The sequence below is a fragment of the Aspergillus undulatus genome, assembly GCF_047715775.1.
Source record: "Aspergillus undulatus strain CBS 261.88 unplaced genomic scaffold BDV17scaffold_76, whole genome shotgun sequence".
In the NCBI taxonomy this organism is placed as follows: Eukaryota; Fungi; Ascomycota; class Eurotiomycetes; order Eurotiales; family Aspergillaceae; genus Aspergillus; species Aspergillus undulatus.
The window spans coordinates 78,852-95,739 of record NW_027396680.1 but is presented as its reverse complement, the minus strand read 5'-3'; the positions used below and the strand labels follow the sequence as shown (position 1 = coordinate 95,739).

Genomic DNA, 16,888 nt, shown 5'->3' with positions numbered 1-16,888 from the left:
GCATATTAAAGACAATTGCCGCAAGGAATCCTTGTCGCGGAGATAGGGTGTAGTTAGTGTGCATCGAGTCCAGGGTGCCAATAGCCGGCCTCCTTTTGCTTACCCCTCGCTTATCGAGGTCAAATTTCTTACTCGACAGCTGCGCACCGGATGCATGATCTCCGTCAGATTATCTGCTTGGGGCACGGGGTGGCTGTTTTTCTTCTCCGGAAGGAATATTGCATGGTACTGAGTAGCATGCGCAAAGCCATTGTGACGCCGGTGATCGCCCATGTGTCTGGGAAAGATGCCGATTACGAAGGACGACAGCAGGGACGTTGCCGAAGGATACATCTGGAATAGATTACCACAGACCTGGGTGGCAGTAGTGATGGAGCGGTTCCAAATGCCCGCATTCTCTTCGCATCACCTGCTTTGATAATCCCAGTCACCCACGCCGAGAGTGTGGGCCAGTAATAAAGGTTCATCTTATTGCTGAAATCCCGAGATGTGCTAGTGGTGTCAAATGGCATGTCGAATCCTGAGCCAGGAGCTTCCGAGTACGGGGTTTCATTTTCTTGGAGTAGTGAAGTCAGCCCTTCACGCATCTGACGGAGCTGTCAAGCTCGCCCGATATATCGTCCGCTGCTCGTAACTTGTTCAGGTTTCTGTTCGATAAGCTGCTAGCACCCTGCAATGCATGTTGACGAGCGCCTGGCCTCATGATTTACCATACAGAAAGACTACAACCGTATCTAGTTAGTACACCGCTCACTAACAGTGCTCGGAGGCGACAAACAAACGGTTTGATGGAGAGACAATCATTGCCCCTCTGCTTGTAAACCCCGCCATGAATCCCACGATGGCGTCAGCTCCGATCCCAGTCTCATCGACGAAAGGGACGAAACGTGTAAGATTGAGGTTCCTTCTTCTGTCCCACCAGACCTGAGCCAAGCGATTGCCAGAAACCTCGAAGTCATACCTGAGTCATCGCCATATGGCTCGACGGTTTCGAGCTCGCAGAATATTGCACCAATCAGTTACCGTCCCCCGCACACCCTAAGCAGGCGATGGCTGAGTTTGATCTGCGTCTTGGAGAAAATCAGTGGGGACACAATAAGTGCCCATCGTCGACTCAGACCGGATTTGGAGGCGCAATATCAGGATGCTTCTTGTGCGTCGTGGCAAAGTCAAACCCACCCTTCGGAATAAAGTTGAAGGGCGGGGATGATGGTCTCGAGCAAGCAGCGGTGTCCTAGCGTTTTGACGCCCAACATCGACTTGCCGTTGTCCAGCGCCCAAGACCTGCTGATTGGTAAGAAAAGATTCCGGCCTCGGGTTGACCATGCGTTTCGTGGGTGATCCGCCACGGAATTGTCCGATTCCTGTGCCATCCAGAATGCACCAGGAAGGAAAAGATGGGGCCAGGTGAATCGGATCGCCAATCAGCCTCGATGATCACCAGCGTCTTCGCGCTTTGATTTTCAAACCTGCAGGTTTGAGTTCTCTTTGCCCACTTTTCCGCTAGCGGTTGGTCGCCTGGTAGGCTGGTGTGCCTCTTCGCCTCAGGTTGAGTGGCACTCTGACTGGAGCCTGTACAGATCCCCCGACAGTGGCTCCTCGCTGCATGATCTAAGCGTTAGTTGTTGGTTGGCTGTACAGCATGCAGACAACCCGGCATCTGACCGTCGAGTTGTCTTTGCCATCCCACGCCTTGAACCCACCGTAGTGACCACCCACACTCAAACTCATACACGTCGGAAATGTAAAAGCATAATCCTGCGGGGTGGGATGTTGCTGCGTGATCTGTTTCTGCTGCGGATGGTGTCTAGACTTTGCTCCCTGCTGGTTGCATTTTCCACCGGAAACTCACACGGTTTCGAGCTGACTATTTGTGAGTGGATGTTGGACTGACTAGGAACTTCATGACCAGAGAAACGCGAGGCCATCGTTAGCACGATATGCATGTGGCAACTCTATCACATCCTGTTGCATAGCGGTTGCTGGTTCACAAATTCTTGCTGCGACATTTTCTGTAGCAGGGGCCACCATGCTTACTTTGGGTGGATGCTTCAATAACGAGAAACTTACGGCTTCTGTGCCCGTTCCCAAACCTTGATGCCGATTGACTTTGGTTGGGAAGATACAGCACGAATGGTGACAAAGCTGTATATACTAGCGGTCCCAAGAGTATCACACTGGCTCTGCGGGCCGGCGTGTGTGCTCCGGCCCAGAAGTGACCAGGTTAGTATACTTCCATCACTGAGAGCGCTGAAGGACTCGTCTGTACGAAGGTTCGCTTTAGCCATCTGTCTGTGACGTACCAGATTCCGTTGGTCCGACTAACGTGCTGTCCTCTTGAGCATTCTCTCTTGTGCCCACTACAGAATGCTCTGGACCTGGACGTTTATGGTGGTTCAAGATGGACTTCTTGGTGTGTCCCGAGCGGTATTTTCCGCGGCAGCCTGCCTTCGGAGTTGATCTAATATGAGCATAGACCCGTATACTGGTAAATAAGTATGTGTCTAGTTGTGGCATTGCTGACCCCTGTGTTGAAGTGCAACAAGGAAGTTGTGTCAGGACTCAGATGTGAACAAATACATATGGAGTAATGTCGTCTCTGCGCCAGAAAGCTCAAACGTTGTATTTTGGTGTATAATGTAGCCAATGTATCGAGTTCTATCGGCTTCTATGTAGGTTTGTGTTTCCTCTTGGGACCATGTGTATGTATATATACTTTGCGTTAGGTCGTCATTCATCAACTCATTGTGGTTCAAAGGGAACATTGCGGGTGACTTGAATCAGATTAGGCATCCAAGTCCAAGCTCTCTAGAATGTGGTCGAGTTTCTCCATCAAGATTTGGTAGTTGATTGCGTCCTTCGAGAATTCGTCGTCCGCGAGCTCACCGTCTAATGTCGTGATAGTAGCGATATCGTCTTGTCCGTTTGAAAGGGGAGGATTGAACGCTCGATCGCCGTTGACGTGAATAGGGCCTTTCGAAGCGAGGTTAATTTCTGCGATTTCGCTGGTCACCTTTTCAACGTCTTCGTCGTTTGCACCGGTTTCCACGGCCTTCTGGGGTAACCCCTCCCCAAGCATTTCGTCGATGCCGGCATCATCGAACCTCAACCTAAACCGTTCGTTGAGGTAGAACCTAATGTCATCAAGCAACTCGATTGAATCGGTTTCTTGTCGACCCTGGATACGGGATGCCGACTCTTGTATGAGTTCTGCAAACTCCGGCGAGTCAATGTGGGCTTCGAGACGATAGGCAAAAAAGCGGGCAGCGAATTCCTCGAGCCGTTGGACTCTCGTCATCCATGCGGCCCGAATAATGCCGTAAATATCTATATCGTCCTCCACGTCGCCTCTGGTCTTTGCAGCTTCGGCTTGGGACATGCTGCCGCTGCCGAGAGTGCTAATCACAACCGCAGCTTTGGTCTTGAGCTTCTCAATGAAGAGCATGTCTGCCGCAAACAACACCTCAACGGCAACCTCGAGCGGGAAATCTGCCCTCTCTGTATAAAGGAACGTCAAAATAATCTCCAAGACATCCGGGGAGCAGTCCACAGGAATGATGTGCAGATTTTCCTTCATGTGGGCTTCGCGGAAGGGAGAATTGAACATTGTCTGGAAGAACTCGGACCGTAGTAACATTGCTCGGTGGCACGGGAACAGGGTCGATTTCGGTGAAGGCTTGGTGGCTTCAGAAGATTCAATGGGGCCGATTGGAAGACTAGTAGAGTCGGCTAGTTCGTCAAGGCCGTCATCCGGCAATTCATCGGCTTGGAGCAAGACATCCGCAAAAATGGGATTGTTATGATCCCATTTTACGTCGCCGGCTTTGGAAGTATCGGCCACTATCTTATTGCGGAGAACGTTGTCTCGAAACCAACCTTCCAACTGGTCTCGGCCTCGCGCAACCTCAATCGTCCTTCGCTGCCGAGCCAATCTCCTGTCACCGCTGTCGATTATGCTTTCCACGAGGGTATTTATTTCCAGGTACTTTGCTATCTTGTCAATGCCTGCAAAGACTTCCGACTCGGTAAACCCTGTTCCTGGGCCACTTCTGAGGTCTCGAGGAGGCTCTCCCAAGTATAAGTATTTGATCGCTGTTCCAAACGCCTGGGGTGGTATTGTGTCCGGAAGCTTCCATGTCGTAGTCTCCGGAGACGCTCTGAGTTTCTCGCGGAAATAAGGGGATCGAGCAGCGAGCATGAATTTATGCAGGTATAGAGTCTCGTCGCCCGCGGCCACCTCTATGTCAGAGGTCTTGGGCTGCTCTCGCACTAGAAGGGAAGCTGTATGGGCAGCAAGAGGCTGTAGCGGATCAGTTGACTTGGAGTAGTCATATTCAAGAAGCAGATTGCGTATGCGGTCGTTCAGGGCGTTATATAAACATCTAAAGTAGACAGCGTTGTTAACGAGGAGACCATATGATAGAAGGAATTGGCTGGACCCACCTTTCTCCTTGGAAAGTATCTCTCTCACATAGTGCTCCAGACTCCAAGAGTAGCTCAGCGACTTCGTAGTGGCCACAAAGACTCGCCTAAGACAGTCGTCAGTTGATAATCTATCATTCGGACAGAATCCTGAGAGAGTGGAGACGAATAAGGAGAGATGCCTTACCAAAATCAACGGGGTATAATCATACGGATCTCGTGCATTGATATTGACCCCTTCCGTTATCTTCTCTTGACAGACCTTGAGATCGCCCTTCCGGCAAGCTTCGCAGAGTTGCCGAAACGACTCGCTCAAGTCCAGAGGGTTGTCATCGATAATGGCACCCTCCTTAATCAGCTCCTTCTCATTGTGCAAGCTGATTTCCAATTGATCTTTGCGCAGAACAGTCCTGTCTCCCATGGTAAAGTCAAGTTGCTTGTTCTTTCTAGGTTGGTGGCGGAGGCGTCGGGGATAAGAAATGCGGGACCGGAGGAGAGCACTGGGCTTATCGATAAGAGTGATCACGTGCACCGACCCGCTGGGTGGGCGGCAGATGGAAGGGGTTGCTGCTTGCCTCAAGTGGCTTTGATTGAGTCCCTGCGACAGGAGAGAACCCCCATGCTGGAAAAATCAAGGTACACCAATAATGTACCATCGACAATTGAGTCGGATCTTTGCGTCGTTGTGCTTATTGGAAGAAAGAATGTGGAAGATTTAAAGAACAAAGAGAAATGATCGCCAGACACCGCCCGCAGCGCTCACCGCCTCCTTTAAGCAGAATAAGCTCTGACAGAGGCTGGTTGCTTAGCAACAGGATCCGCTCTAAACATTCATCACCATTGCATACGATCTTCTCGAAAGCTTCATCCTTTCCCATGTTACAATCCAAGTCGCTCTTCTACTAACCTAGCAGACATCCTCCGATACGGATCGAGTCGTAAATGCACTACGACTCTCGCCTATCCAATCCTCCCATATCCTTCTCTCTCTCTCTTTCCCTGTTCCTCTACCTAGCGACGTTCTATCCCTCCTCCTAAGCAGCCACAATGGCAATTGCACTGGCGGAGGCAGACAAGTATGAAGTGTTGGAGAAAATTGGTATGGGCTCAGGGATATTCTCTGGCATGCAGGCCCGGGCGCCATCTTACTGACGATACTCTGTCTAGGTTGCGGTTCCTTTGGAATCATTCGCAAGGTGAAGCGGAAATCCGATAACTTCGTAAGCTAAACCCCGATCTCCTGTCGTGAAACAAACTTATGCGAGAATCATTTCAGATACTCTGTCGGAAAGAAATCAACTACATCAAAATGTCCCAGAAAGAGAGGGAGCAGCTGACGGCCGAATTCAACATACTGAGCTCTCTTCGACACCCGAACATCGTCGCCTACTACCACCGCGAGCACCTCAAAGCAAGCCAGGACTTGTATCTATATATGGAGTACTGCGGTGGGGGCGATCTGAGCATGGTCATCAAGAATCTGAAACGAACCAACAAGTACGCAGAGGAGGACTTTGTTTGGCGCATCCTGTCGCAGCTCGTTACCGCTCTATACCGCTGTCATTATGGCACGGACCCGGCGGAAGTAGGCTCAAATCTGTTGGGTCCCGCTGCGAAGCCTTCAGGTCTCAAAGGGAAGCAGGCTCAAATGACAATTCTTCATCGTGATTTAAAACCTGAGAACATCTTCCTGGGATCGGACAACACCGTCAAACTGGGGGACTTTGGCCTGTCGAAGCTGATGGCTTCTCACGATTTCGCCTCCACCTACGTGGGGACCCCGTTCTATATGTCGCCTGAGATATGTGCGGCTGAGAAATACACATTACGCTCAGATATTTGGGCTGTTGGCTGCATCATGTACGAGCTCTGCCAACGGGAGCCGCCTTTCAACGCGAGGACGCACATCCAGCTTGTGCAGAAGATCCGAGACGGAAAGTTTGCTCCCTTGCCTGATTTTTATTCAACAGAGCTCAAAAATGTTATTGCAAGCTGTCTACGCGTCAATCCCGACCATCGCCCTGACACAGCCTCTCTGATCAACTCGCCCGTGATCCGCCTGATGCGTAAAGAGGTGGAACTCACTAGCCAAGCCAGAATGATCCGAAAGCGCGAGGAAGCCACCATACAGAAGGCAAAGGACGTTGAGCAAGCGTTTGCTAAACTAGACAAAGAGAAGCAACAGATTCGATCCGAGCTCGAGAGTTCTATCCGACGGGAGTGGGAGGTAAAGGCAAGACTGGAGATCGATCGTCAGGTTCAAAACGAGTTAGACAAGCTTCGCAAACGATTTGAATGCGAGGTTCAGGACCGCGTCGCGCACGAAGTCGAGAAGCAAAAGCGAAACGCCAACTATCGCGAAGACCCTGGTTTCCATTCCAGCGGCCACAGCTCTCAGACATCTTCCAGCAACAGTGAAGAATCAGAGTACCCGTCTAGCACAGATATCAGCCAGCTATCATTAGAGTCGCCTTCGAACAAACCGAACCGGCTGGCAAAGAAGGAGTCCCGCACTCCATTTACTCGTTCGAAGACAGTGGTTGATTCCCCGATGGACATCCAGATGGCAGAACCGTCTCCCATTGCGATTGCCTCTCTCTCTTTGTCGCCCCGCCGCACTTCAAACACTTACTCCGGCAAGAACATCTTCGCTGAAGGGGAAAGAAAGCGCCCCAAGTTCGAGCCTACTATGGCGTACTCGGATGATGAGGATGACACACCAGAACTTCCCTCGCCCACTCGCCCGAAGGTCAAGCCCGATCCTTTCAAGGCTCCCCCCCGCCCACTTCTTCGCCAGAACACGACTGCGTTGATGCAGAAGCTTAGCACCCAGCCTCCCATTTTCCCTGCCAACCCATCGAGACTACCTCAAATGTCGGGTACTGGCTCTGATAACTCCCCGAGAGAGTCCAAGTCACGGTCACCTCACCGCCGGCTATCTAAAATCCCATCTTCTGCCAATTTGGCTGCCGATGCCGGGTCGCCGACCCGCAAGAGCGCCAGATCAAGCCCCTCGAAATCAAATGGTAGCGGCGAAGAGATGTACAAGGCTGTCATGCAGCGCAATATGGGCGGCAGGACTCTAGTCGAACTTGCCCAAGCCCGCGCAGGTGGCCGCTCCATGGATGAGGTCAAGCGTTGTGCTAGCGACTCCCGTCCTACACCACCATTGAAGTCTGTTGAACGCGATCCCCCCGCCGTCTGGGACCCAGAACGTGACGACATGCCGAGTCCTTTCCTAGCGCGAGGAAGAAAGGTCATTCGCAACCTGAGGTGATACCTCGCGATAACTCTACCAACCCGCCTTACGAGGTTACATAAACCCGCAACAGCTGGACCCACAGCCAGTGTGATATCCTCCTTTCGGCGGTTGATCCGCGAAAGGCATTTCAATTACCTCTTGGGCCTCTGATTGGCTCTTGCCTCTCATCCTACGCTTTAATAATGATTCATTTCATGGAGTTATGGTTGGGTGGTTTACTTCTAAGAGCGAAGACCATGCTAGACATGGGTCATCGATGCATTTCTTGCGCTGCTGCGTCTTTGAGATTTGTCCCTTTCTATTCTACACTGAGATACAAGCACAAGCACCATTTCCTTTGTCTGACGCAGTGATGACCCCCCCCTACCCCTTTGATGAATTGCCCTTTCTGTACAGCTATTTGCATTTGGGCTCGATGTCTGATCCCCGTCTTTTGGTTGAGAGGAATGCGCATCAAGGCTTCTAGGCTCCCACCTGGTTGGTTTGATGGTGATGCTCGACGAGTCGTTGGCAGACCCGACCGTCCGCTCTTTTGGATTGTAAATCTCCCATTTCCTTTTCATTTCTCTTTCTCACTGCTTCTTTTCTATATCCTGGTACTCAATGGGCGGCGTTTATACACTGGACTCTCTATTGGATTTTGGGTAACGGAGTTTTGTTTCACGGTGTGCAATGTATGTACATTTGGACTCAAACATACCAAATTTCAGTCAATTAGATGACTTTGAACTATCTTGATCTATCAGTATAAACGTACTCATCCGCAGCTATAGTTCCCCAGCCCGCTGACTACACCCAAAGCAAGCCATTGTCTTACGAACACTGTGTTGCCTAAACCCAGTTTTGGAGAGTTTTCAGCCTATCCATTTTTGTGTCATTTACCCAGCGCTTGAGTTTATCCGCAGCGTAAGATGGCAACAGCTGAAGTGTTCCAAGCCCATTCAATAAGCTAATGACGAGTCCGGAGGGTCTGGAAGAATCATGAAGCCAAGGATCCTGCACTTTAGCGATGGCGAGCCTCCGGGGTCCTGGCCAAAGAAGTCCGGCTCTGCAGAGGTTCAGTGATAGTCGAATGGTGCGTCTATTTGACAATGTTATCAGTTTATGAGGGAAAGCTTACCTTGCGGCAGAACCAACCACGTAGAATGCAACACAGCCGCATAATGGTTCGAGAGCCTACTCCCAACCAAGGACTCCTGATTTTCATGGTCCCAGTGTATGCTAAGCGGGCTGTCCCCAATATTATCTTCATACATCTCGCACAGTGCGCAGAATACCTTTCTGTAATCGAACGCTATGCGCTCCCACTCTTCTGCGCCTTCATATCACCCTGTGATTATCAACCAGCCGTATATCTGATGTAACGGGGCGATGATGCAAATCGTGAGGAGATTTGACAGCCAAGTACTTGGATTTTGCGCTTCCATCTGCGCCTTTAAGATGAGGACGAGGTAGACGAATAACGAGGATGCTTCGTCTGTCCCATCGGGGGCATCCTTCCTGGAAAGAAGCTTGGGGGGCTCGCGGCCCCAGGAAGTCTCTCGGGTCTGTGGAAAACTCGATCTTAGGTATCACTGCGCTTCCTAGGGGTATTGTCTTCTTGCCGCCTTCGTGCACTACGAAGCGGCCTTTGTGTTTTTGAGACACATTGCGGCTGTGGATTGCGAAGCGGCCGAGATCAACGGTCAACGTCAAGCAGCGCAGTGCGAGTGCCACTAGCATGGTATCGCCGAACAGAGAGCACGGTTTAACGCTCAAGTCCCGGAGGAGGTCTTTTTGGTATTTTGCGGCTAACTCTAGAGTCACGCAGGCTGACGGACAGAGAATGTCTCCCCATTTTATGCCGACATGCTCGAACTGGTCGAGGAAATCGCGAGCGGCGACTCGGAATTCGTCCGGTGGGAGGTTGTGGCTGCCGTAGAGGGTATCAAGAATTGGGTGGCGGTTCTGTGTTTTCTGGATATTGAATGGTAGTCTATCTTGATGTAATCGAAGTAGAAGTGGTGGACTGACTGGCTTGCTCGCATCCAGACTGGATAGCCGGTTAGCTACAAGGTTTCCAATACTTACCCGATCGAATACGTAGAATATGCAGCGAGACGAAGTGGGAATTACATTCGAACCTGATCCACCGACCAATAGTGGCACCCAAGCCAACTCCCTGGAGAATTCTCATACCAAGAGCCTTGATGTCTCGTAGCCGACTGCGTGTCAGGGACAGGTTGTGAGCATCCTGGACGCTATCCAGGATGCTGTAAATCCACAGAAGAAGCTGATTTGGAAGACGGGGAAGGCCTGTGAGGTGTCGGTCCATTATGGCGATGTTGGCAGTATTGGTGGAGAGTGATGAAGGTGCAGAGTTTTATTGCCCCGTGCAAATTTCGTTTCTCTCGGTCAGCAGGTGCGAGTTTGGAAACATCCTCTTTGGGAACTATATCCTGGTGTTTCAGTCCAGTTAGTGCTAACCCCGGAACACCCTGTGCTTTTAACAGTTCTGTGTGTAAGGTTGTCAAGAGAAAAGATGATCAAACTCTAACCGAAACAGGCATCTCCTCTAGACAGGGCAAAACGTAATTTGGAACCCCCCGGCTGCGGGGATGTCTCCGTCGACAGGTCACTAACAAAACATAGGCAAGTCTGGTAACGGAAAAATGGCTTGATAATAATCAGAGTAACGTCTAGGTCCTTCTATTTGGGTTTACTCGGAATGCCTCTTGCGAAGGCTCGCTGCCGATATATATATTACAGTTGCTACCAAGCCGTTACCAGGCTGGAGAGTAAAATGCTTCATAGAGCACCGCAGAAATTATCAATAGTAATGTCTTAAATCTATAATTTTGAGCATAGAAAAACGAGAACCAGACAGAACTAGATCGGACACGTTGCCATACTCCGTGCCGAGTCGGTGTATGTAGTGGGCTCTGAAGGAAACAATATTGAATGATCGCTGAAGATCTACATGATGAATTCATGGATCATGCATAACAGGGCGTTTCACGAACGCTTCCTATCCAATGAAGAAGAGCCATCTCACCCTTGGTAGATTTTGACGTCAGGGACAAGTAATTCCAGCCCTTGCTTTTGAGTTCCAAAGCATATAAGAGCACATGGGAGTTCTGTTGAGCAACCGTGGAAGCGGCATCCCACTCTATCGCTGATAAGGTTGCCTCGGAGTCTTGGCGCTGCTTTTTCGCCCACTTTTTGTCTGACCAGAGTCTGCCTTCTATTCGACCATGCCTGCCCATTAATGTGATTCTTGATAGCCTGTTCTTGTATATCGCCTGACACAATCCTGCGCTATATACCGGACTCGACTATTAAAGCGCTGCTCGTCATGGACGCCCCCGCGACCGACTGATTTCCTACCTGACTCCCCGCCGCCGCGCCTCCGAGACCGGCCGCGACACGGTTAATTCTTTTCGCGAAATACAGCGATAGACAACATCCTATACCTACCAGACAAAAGGAGATAACAAGGAGCTGCCTAGCAACACAGGCTCTGCACCTCAAGATGGATACCCAAGCACAAATTCCCCGATCCAAGGAAACAAGGGTGCCGGAGATGGACTCGAGCTCGGACATTTCGGCCATCGATGAGAGGGCGGAGAAGAAGCTGATCAGGAAGATGGATTTCTATATCCTTCCCTTCGTGGTGCTCCTGTATCTCTTCAGCTTCCTTGACAGAGGTATACTCCCCGGCAGGTCTAGGTATCGCGCGACTGCTGACTCGTCGATGCGCAGTGAATATCGGCAATGCGCGATTATACGGTTTAGAAGAGGACCTGGGCTTAGTAGGTGATCAATATCAGGTCGCGGTGTCCATCTTATTCGTGACATACTGTGTGCGTGTTTCCCCTGAATCTTGAAGTGGTCATACGGCGTCTAACTGTCCCTCTGCTGCAGCTATTCGAGGTGCCGTCCAATCTTGTCATCAAGAAGCTCACCCCGTCCCGCTACATCGCGGCGATATCAGTTATCTGGGGTATTATCGCGACGCTTACTGGTATCACGCAGAATTATGGCGGGCTTATCGCATGCCGTGTGCTTCTCGGTGAGTCAACACGAAACTTGGGTCGGCCGCTTGCTGATTGTCCATAGGCGTCGTCGAAGCTGGCCTCTTTCCTGGCCTTATGACATACCTGACCCTCTTCTACAGCAAACATGAAATCGCCCTGAGAACCGGCTATTTATTCAGTAGCGCAGCGCTGGCTGGCGCTTGCGGAGGTCTCCTCGCGTATGGGATTGGTTTCATGGACGGTGTTGCCGGTCTCAAAGGCTGGCGCTGGATCATGATCATCGAAGGCATACCAACCGTCCTTATTGGCGTCGCGACTTGGTTCTTCCTCGCGGATGACCCCGAGACAGCCTACTACCTGAATTCAGAAGAAAGAGCTTTGGTCGTCAAGTGTCGCAGTCGCCACTTCGGCCACACGGCGTCCGCCCAGAAATTCCACTGGGCGGACGTCAAAGAAGGTGCATTGGACTGGAGAATCTACGCCTTCTGCATAGCGCAATTCGGCGTTGACACCATGCTCTACGGGTACAGCACCTTCCTGCCCACCATTATCAACGGATTGGGAGACTGGTCTGTGCCCGAAGTCCAAGCTTTGACGATCCCTTGCTATGCACTGGGCGCCATAGCGTACTTGATCATCGCTTGGCTTAGCGACCGCACCCAGCGTCGCGCAATATTCACCTGCCTATTTGCGGCAATCTCAGTCGTCGGATACGGCGTTCTCATCTCGGATTCTTCGTCCGGAGTGCATTATTTCGGTGCACTGCTTGTTGCCATGGGGCTTTATGTGGCGGTTGGTCTACCTCTGGCCTGGCTGCCAACCACCCTCCCGCGCTATGCCAAGCGCACCTTCGCTACAGGTCTACAATTGACGTTTGGTAATGTCAGCGGTGTCATGTCGCCTTTTCTCTACAAGACACAGGAGGGCCCTCGTTATGTTCGTGGCAATGCCGTGACTCTAGGGCTGGTTGGCTTTGCGGGAGTAGTCTATGGCATTATGTGGGTGTATTATGAGCGGAAGAACAAGCGTAGAGACCAGGGTCTCGAAGATGAAAAGATCGAGGGCATGACCGATGAACAGATTGAGGAGATGGGCGATATGAGCCCGAGGTTCCGGTATGCTATATGAGCGTTGACCCGCGATTTTGAGAAAAGATAAATTTAAATTTATTCTATCCGAAAGAATATTTCACGAATATAACACACTTTCCAGTGATTAAAAGAGCAGGGATATCCTATTGAGGCGCGTCTGGAATGCCCCGGACAATGCCCACCGATTTGTCTTGGCGGTTGTGATCGACGGTCATGCCTGTCCTCCAAAGTAGTTTCTCCCACCCTCGCTACCCCATGTCTATCACCAATATAATGTTCAACTTTTCATCGCGGTCATGTCTCGCTTTATCTGTTCTGATGCTCGCTACCATACTAGGCATTTTACGCGATGACGCCTTCGTCAATGTCAGAAATTATTTCACAGCACAGCACAAGAGTACCCTGACATCCCCCTACTATTCCTCCTGGAACAGCTGGTTTGATCCAACACGAAAGATCTCTCATGAGAGTCAAGCTGTCCCTGAAAGTGATGGCTGGAACCTCTATTACCATCTAGGCGGGTACGGACCCTGGATTGAGAAGCTTGATGGGCCGGTTCAGGGCATCGAACCGCCTGCTGAATGTCGTGTCGATCAGGTTCATATGGTGCGTTTTCTAATCCTTCGAATCTCAACTGAGAATTCCTTCAGGTATCTAACAAATGAGTAGATGGCGCGTCATGGAGAACGATATCCAACAACATCAGCCGGAAACCGTACGTTCCTTCCCAGACTATGTAATGGAACATTTCTACGGTAGAGGTCTAATAGACTCTTTCAAGGCCATCTTGCTCTCCTAAACCGGATCAGGGAGGCGAACGCGGTCCTCAATGGCTCTTTATATTTCCTGAACAATTGGGATTATTTCACTGATTTCCCCGAGGAAGACTTCGACCAATTGACCCGCACCGGTCCTTACTCGGGGACACTGGGTGCCTTTACAACCGGTGCCCGTCTGCTAACGCGGTACCAGCATCTCGTATCTGAGTCTAAGGACTCAAGGCTCCGCTTCTGGGCAAGCGACTGCCAGCGCGTGATTGAGACAGTGCAGTACTTCGTCTCCGGACTCCTCGGACAGGACTGGGAGAAGAGTGGGAAGGCCGAGCTAGAGATTATCCCGGAGACATATGATCGCCGGGCAGATACGCTCACACCAGGTGATACGTGCCTCAAATACATAGAAGACGCCGACAATGGCCACGACAAGGGCATGCACATGCTTGCCCGCTTTCAGGCAACATATGCCCCCGCTATTGCAAGGCGATTAGTATCCGAGCAGGGGAATTCCGCGCTAGGTTCTCTGACCAACGCCGAGGTCTTCAGCATGCAAGAAATGTGCGGCTTTGAGACCCTCGTGCGCGGCTCGAGTCCGTGGTGCGGTGTCTTTACCCGCGAAGACTGGGACAATTTCGAATACGCGCGGGATCTCGTGCACTATTATCGCGCTGGTCCTGGGAACAAGTATTCCGGCGCGATGGGGTGGCTTTGGCTTAATGCTACGAATGATCTCCTGCAGGCGGGACCTGATGCCGGGGAGATTTTTTTTAGCTTGTGAGTTTACTCAACTTACAGATAACCCCTGTACTGCACTTCTGGACAACGCAACTAATGCGCCCTGCAGCGTCCACGACGGAGACATCTCCCCCTTCCTAGACGCACTAGACATACTGAAAGACCCGAAATACGACCCGGATCTCCCAACAAGTCACAGAGCAACAGATCGGATCTGGCGAACCTCAACCGCACTGCCGATGGGTGGCCGTGTCATTCTTGAACGGATGACCTGCTCAGGATTGACTGAGACAGAGACTGACACTGATGCCAAAGACGCCTCAGGCGTCAGAAGCAGAAGTGAGAAAAGGGCGTTTGTCCGCGTCAACATCAACGACAAGATCGTTCCCTTGCCATATTGCAATTCTGGACCTGGATTCTCCTGTCCTTTGGATGAGTTTGGGGCGCATGTTGGACGTCGAGGCCTGGAGGTTGGAGAGTTTGGGGAGGTCTGTGGGCTAGAGGGGGATGTTGGGCGGATTACATTTTTGAAGCAGAAGCAGTAGATTATATGCATTAGACCGTTGACTTTTCACTATGAACCAGTCCACTTTGTGTTTCTGCTGTGTAGGCCGCAGAGTACCTAGAAGATGTTGGGAGCATACCGCCCAATCACGTGACGGTATCCGGGCGAACCGACGCTGTTTATTGCGACGAACAAAAGTTTTGGGAACCGCTTTCACCTGCTACAACCGTGCGAAGCACTCTCCGCCTCAATCTCAAGGCATTTTTCATCCTCGACATTTCGAATCAGAATATATCAACATTTACCTACCGCTGCCCACCGCGTATAGAGAATTTTGAAGCTCTACCGCCACCAGGATGGAATACCACTCCGTTCCTCTCGAGGAGCGCGCGAAGGATGACAAGGGCAATATCCTGCCTTGGGGCTATGTTTACAAAGAGTGAGTTGGATCCTCATTCTCCTCATTCTCCTCATTGGGCGCAAATGAGCTATGACCTTTATTCAGCTGGGAGATACTAACACAAACTCGACAGCGAATCCCGCAACCCACGACGACCACCCGAGGAAAGCGGGCCCTTTGGCAAGCGAAGAAACGCCCGTTACGAACAATCCCGATCGCGAACACGCACAGGCACACCAGCAAAGAAGGAGAACCAAAACGTCGTCGAGTTCGGCCGACTATTCGCGCAGCAGCAAGAGCAGGAAAAGACACGGAATACGCTTCCCAAATCTTCATCGTCTTCGAACCTCGACAACGCACGAAAGCAGACGGAGAAGGTCGCGACGGAGTGCATGCTCTATGGGTACAGAAGCAAGGACTCGGAGTGGAAGGTGATTGATAAGTACGAGCGGATTTCGCGAGGATTCATCTGTGAGGATTACCCGCGCAACGACCCCAGGACGAGCTCGGGATACTCGCATCTCCTCAGCGGCGGCGATGTAGTGATCCGCACGAATCTATCCGCCGACGCGAATCGCAAGTCGAAGCGGTACGCGGGTGGATTCCATTGGATCAAGGTTACCTTTGACTCTGCGGATGCCGCCGATCGCGCGTGCTTCTTCTCGCCGCAGGAAATTGACGGGCATGTTGTTTTCTGCGAGATATATCACGGCCAGGGGCCTGCCGAGGACGTGCCCATTCCGCAGGGCTCAACGGAAGCAAACCGCTTCATATCAAACAACAAGCGCATATTAACTACCTCACATTCAACGGCGTTCCTCGCAAAGGATAAATCTCTCAAAGACAAAGCACCCTCTACCCTCCCCCGCTCCTTCGCCTTCAATGACCTCGCCAGCATCGCCGACGAGGATGTCTTCTCCTCCCAGGATCGCGAGTCAACAAGCACCGTCAGCTCCGCGACAGCCACAACCACCGCCATCGAACAACCACCATCAACCCTCCACCAACGCCAAATGTCCCTCTCCTCCGCGCCCAAAGAACAACCAACAACAAGTACCCTGACCGCCCCCGAATCCGAATTCATGACCCACGTCCCAACTGTGCGGCGCACGAAGCTGCGTCCCATCAACGAAGCCCTCCCGCCCTCACCAACAGTCACAGAGCGCGTGCTCCGCTCAATCCCTATCCTGAGCTGGTTCACCGGCGACATTGTCGGTGATGGACCGCAGCTGCGCGAAGACGGGGTGTTCGACTACGATAGGTCGAATGTTTACTGGCGGTTTTGGTATATGGTTGATATGATTCTTGGGACGGATATTTGTGGGTTGAGGGAGGAGTCGTAAACCCACTTGACCTGTATACCTGGTATGGTCTGGTTAGGTTGGGTTGGGTCGCCTTTGGTGGGGCCTCTACCTATTCTCATGCTTGTATGATAGATACTAACTACTACCGATCTCGTTGCCCTTGGTTTGGGGTACATTCTACTTCTTATTTCTTACTCACTTGCCATGCCATGCCATACCATACACTGTCGAGCTTTTCTATGCATTCGTCGGCGTTTGCGTTTGTTTTGTATAGCATTGTCGATTGGAGCGAAAAGTCGAGGAGGATTAATGGAACCTATTATACCTTAATATCCGGTCGTGTTCGCTCCAGTTTCAGCTTCGCTCGCGTTTGTATC

At 51.3% G+C, this 16,888-nt stretch overlaps 4 protein-coding genes across 4 annotated transcripts; 2 read left to right on the top strand and 2 right to left on the bottom strand.

Annotated features, from left to right (window-relative positions):
* Positions 1 to 2,536: 2,536 nt before the first annotated feature.
* BDV17DRAFT_223700 (ankyrin repeat and BTB/POZ domain protein) lies at positions 2,537 to 5,080 on the bottom strand. Its single transcript, XM_073755649.1, has 3 exons — positions 4,610 to 5,080; positions 4,444 to 4,529; positions 2,537 to 4,382 (listed from the first exon to the last, which is right to left on the bottom strand). Exons 1-3 carry the CDS (start codon positions 4,841 to 4,843, stop codon positions 2,786 to 2,788), a joined length of 1,917 nt encoding a protein of 638 aa, XP_073610864.1. The 5' UTR covers positions 4,844 to 5,080; the 3' UTR covers positions 2,537 to 2,785.
* A 225-nt stretch (positions 5,081 to 5,305) lies between these two features.
* nimA (serine/threonine protein kinase nimA) lies at positions 5,306 to 7,879 on the top strand. The gene is made up of 3 exons (XM_073755648.1): positions 5,306 to 5,521; positions 5,590 to 5,642; positions 5,699 to 7,879. Exons 1-3 carry the CDS (start codon positions 5,470 to 5,472, stop codon positions 7,697 to 7,699), a joined length of 2,106 nt encoding a protein of 701 aa, XP_073610863.1. The 5' UTR covers positions 5,306 to 5,469; the 3' UTR covers positions 7,700 to 7,879.
* Positions 7,880 to 8,440: 561 nt separating this feature from the next.
* On the bottom strand, positions 8,441 to 10,155 carry BDV17DRAFT_275635 (uncharacterized protein). Its single transcript, XM_073759235.1, has 2 exons — positions 9,800 to 10,155; positions 8,441 to 9,716 (listed from the first exon to the last, which is right to left on the bottom strand). Exon 2 carries the CDS (start codon positions 9,404 to 9,406, stop codon positions 9,005 to 9,007), a length of 402 nt encoding a protein of 133 aa, XP_073610862.1. The 5' UTR covers positions 9,407 to 9,716; positions 9,800 to 10,155; the 3' UTR covers positions 8,441 to 9,004.
* Positions 10,156 to 11,195: 1,040 nt separating this feature from the next.
* On the top strand, positions 11,196 to 16,550 carry BDV17DRAFT_284999 (allantoate permease family MFS transporter; the record flags this gene model as incomplete). The annotated part of the gene is made up of 9 exons (XM_073760631.1): positions 11,196 to 11,370; positions 11,426 to 11,526; positions 11,588 to 11,735; positions 11,783 to 12,815; positions 13,280 to 13,397; positions 13,461 to 13,506; positions 13,573 to 14,341; positions 14,412 to 14,780; positions 15,341 to 16,550. 9 exons carry the CDS (start codon positions 11,196 to 11,198, stop codon positions 16,548 to 16,550), a joined length of 3,969 nt encoding a protein of 1,322 aa, XP_073610861.1.
* Positions 16,551 to 16,888: the final 338 nt, after the last annotated feature.

Excerpts from the sequence above, each read along its gene's own strand:
- nimA (XM_073755648.1), top strand. The coding sequence starts at position 5,470 with ATGGCAATTGCACTGGCGGAGGCAGACAAGTATGAAGTGTTGGAGAAA. Across the intron at positions 5,522-5,589 it reads TGAAGTGTTGGAGAAAATTG|GTTGCGGTTCCTTTGGAATC; the intron begins GTATGGGCTCAG and ends TACTCTGTCTAG. Across the intron at positions 5,643-5,698 it reads AGCGGAAATCCGATAACTTC|ATACTCTGTCGGAAAGAAAT; the intron begins GTAAGCTAAACC and ends GAATCATTTCAG.
- BDV17DRAFT_275635 (XM_073759235.1), bottom strand. The coding sequence starts at position 9,406 with ATGCTAGTGGCACTCGCACTGCGCTGCTTGACGTTGACCGTTGATCTC.
- BDV17DRAFT_223700 (XM_073755649.1), bottom strand. The coding sequence starts at position 4,843 with ATGGGAGACAGGACTGTTCTGCGCAAAGATCAATTGGAAATCAGCTTG. Across the intron at positions 4,530-4,609 it reads ATTATACCCCGTTGATTTTG|GCGAGTCTTTGTGGCCACTA; the intron begins GTAAGGCATCTC and ends CGACTGTCTTAG. Across the intron at positions 4,383-4,443 it reads GATACTTTCCAAGGAGAAAG|ATGTTTATATAACGCCCTGA; the intron begins GTGGGTCCAGCC and ends TGTCTACTTTAG.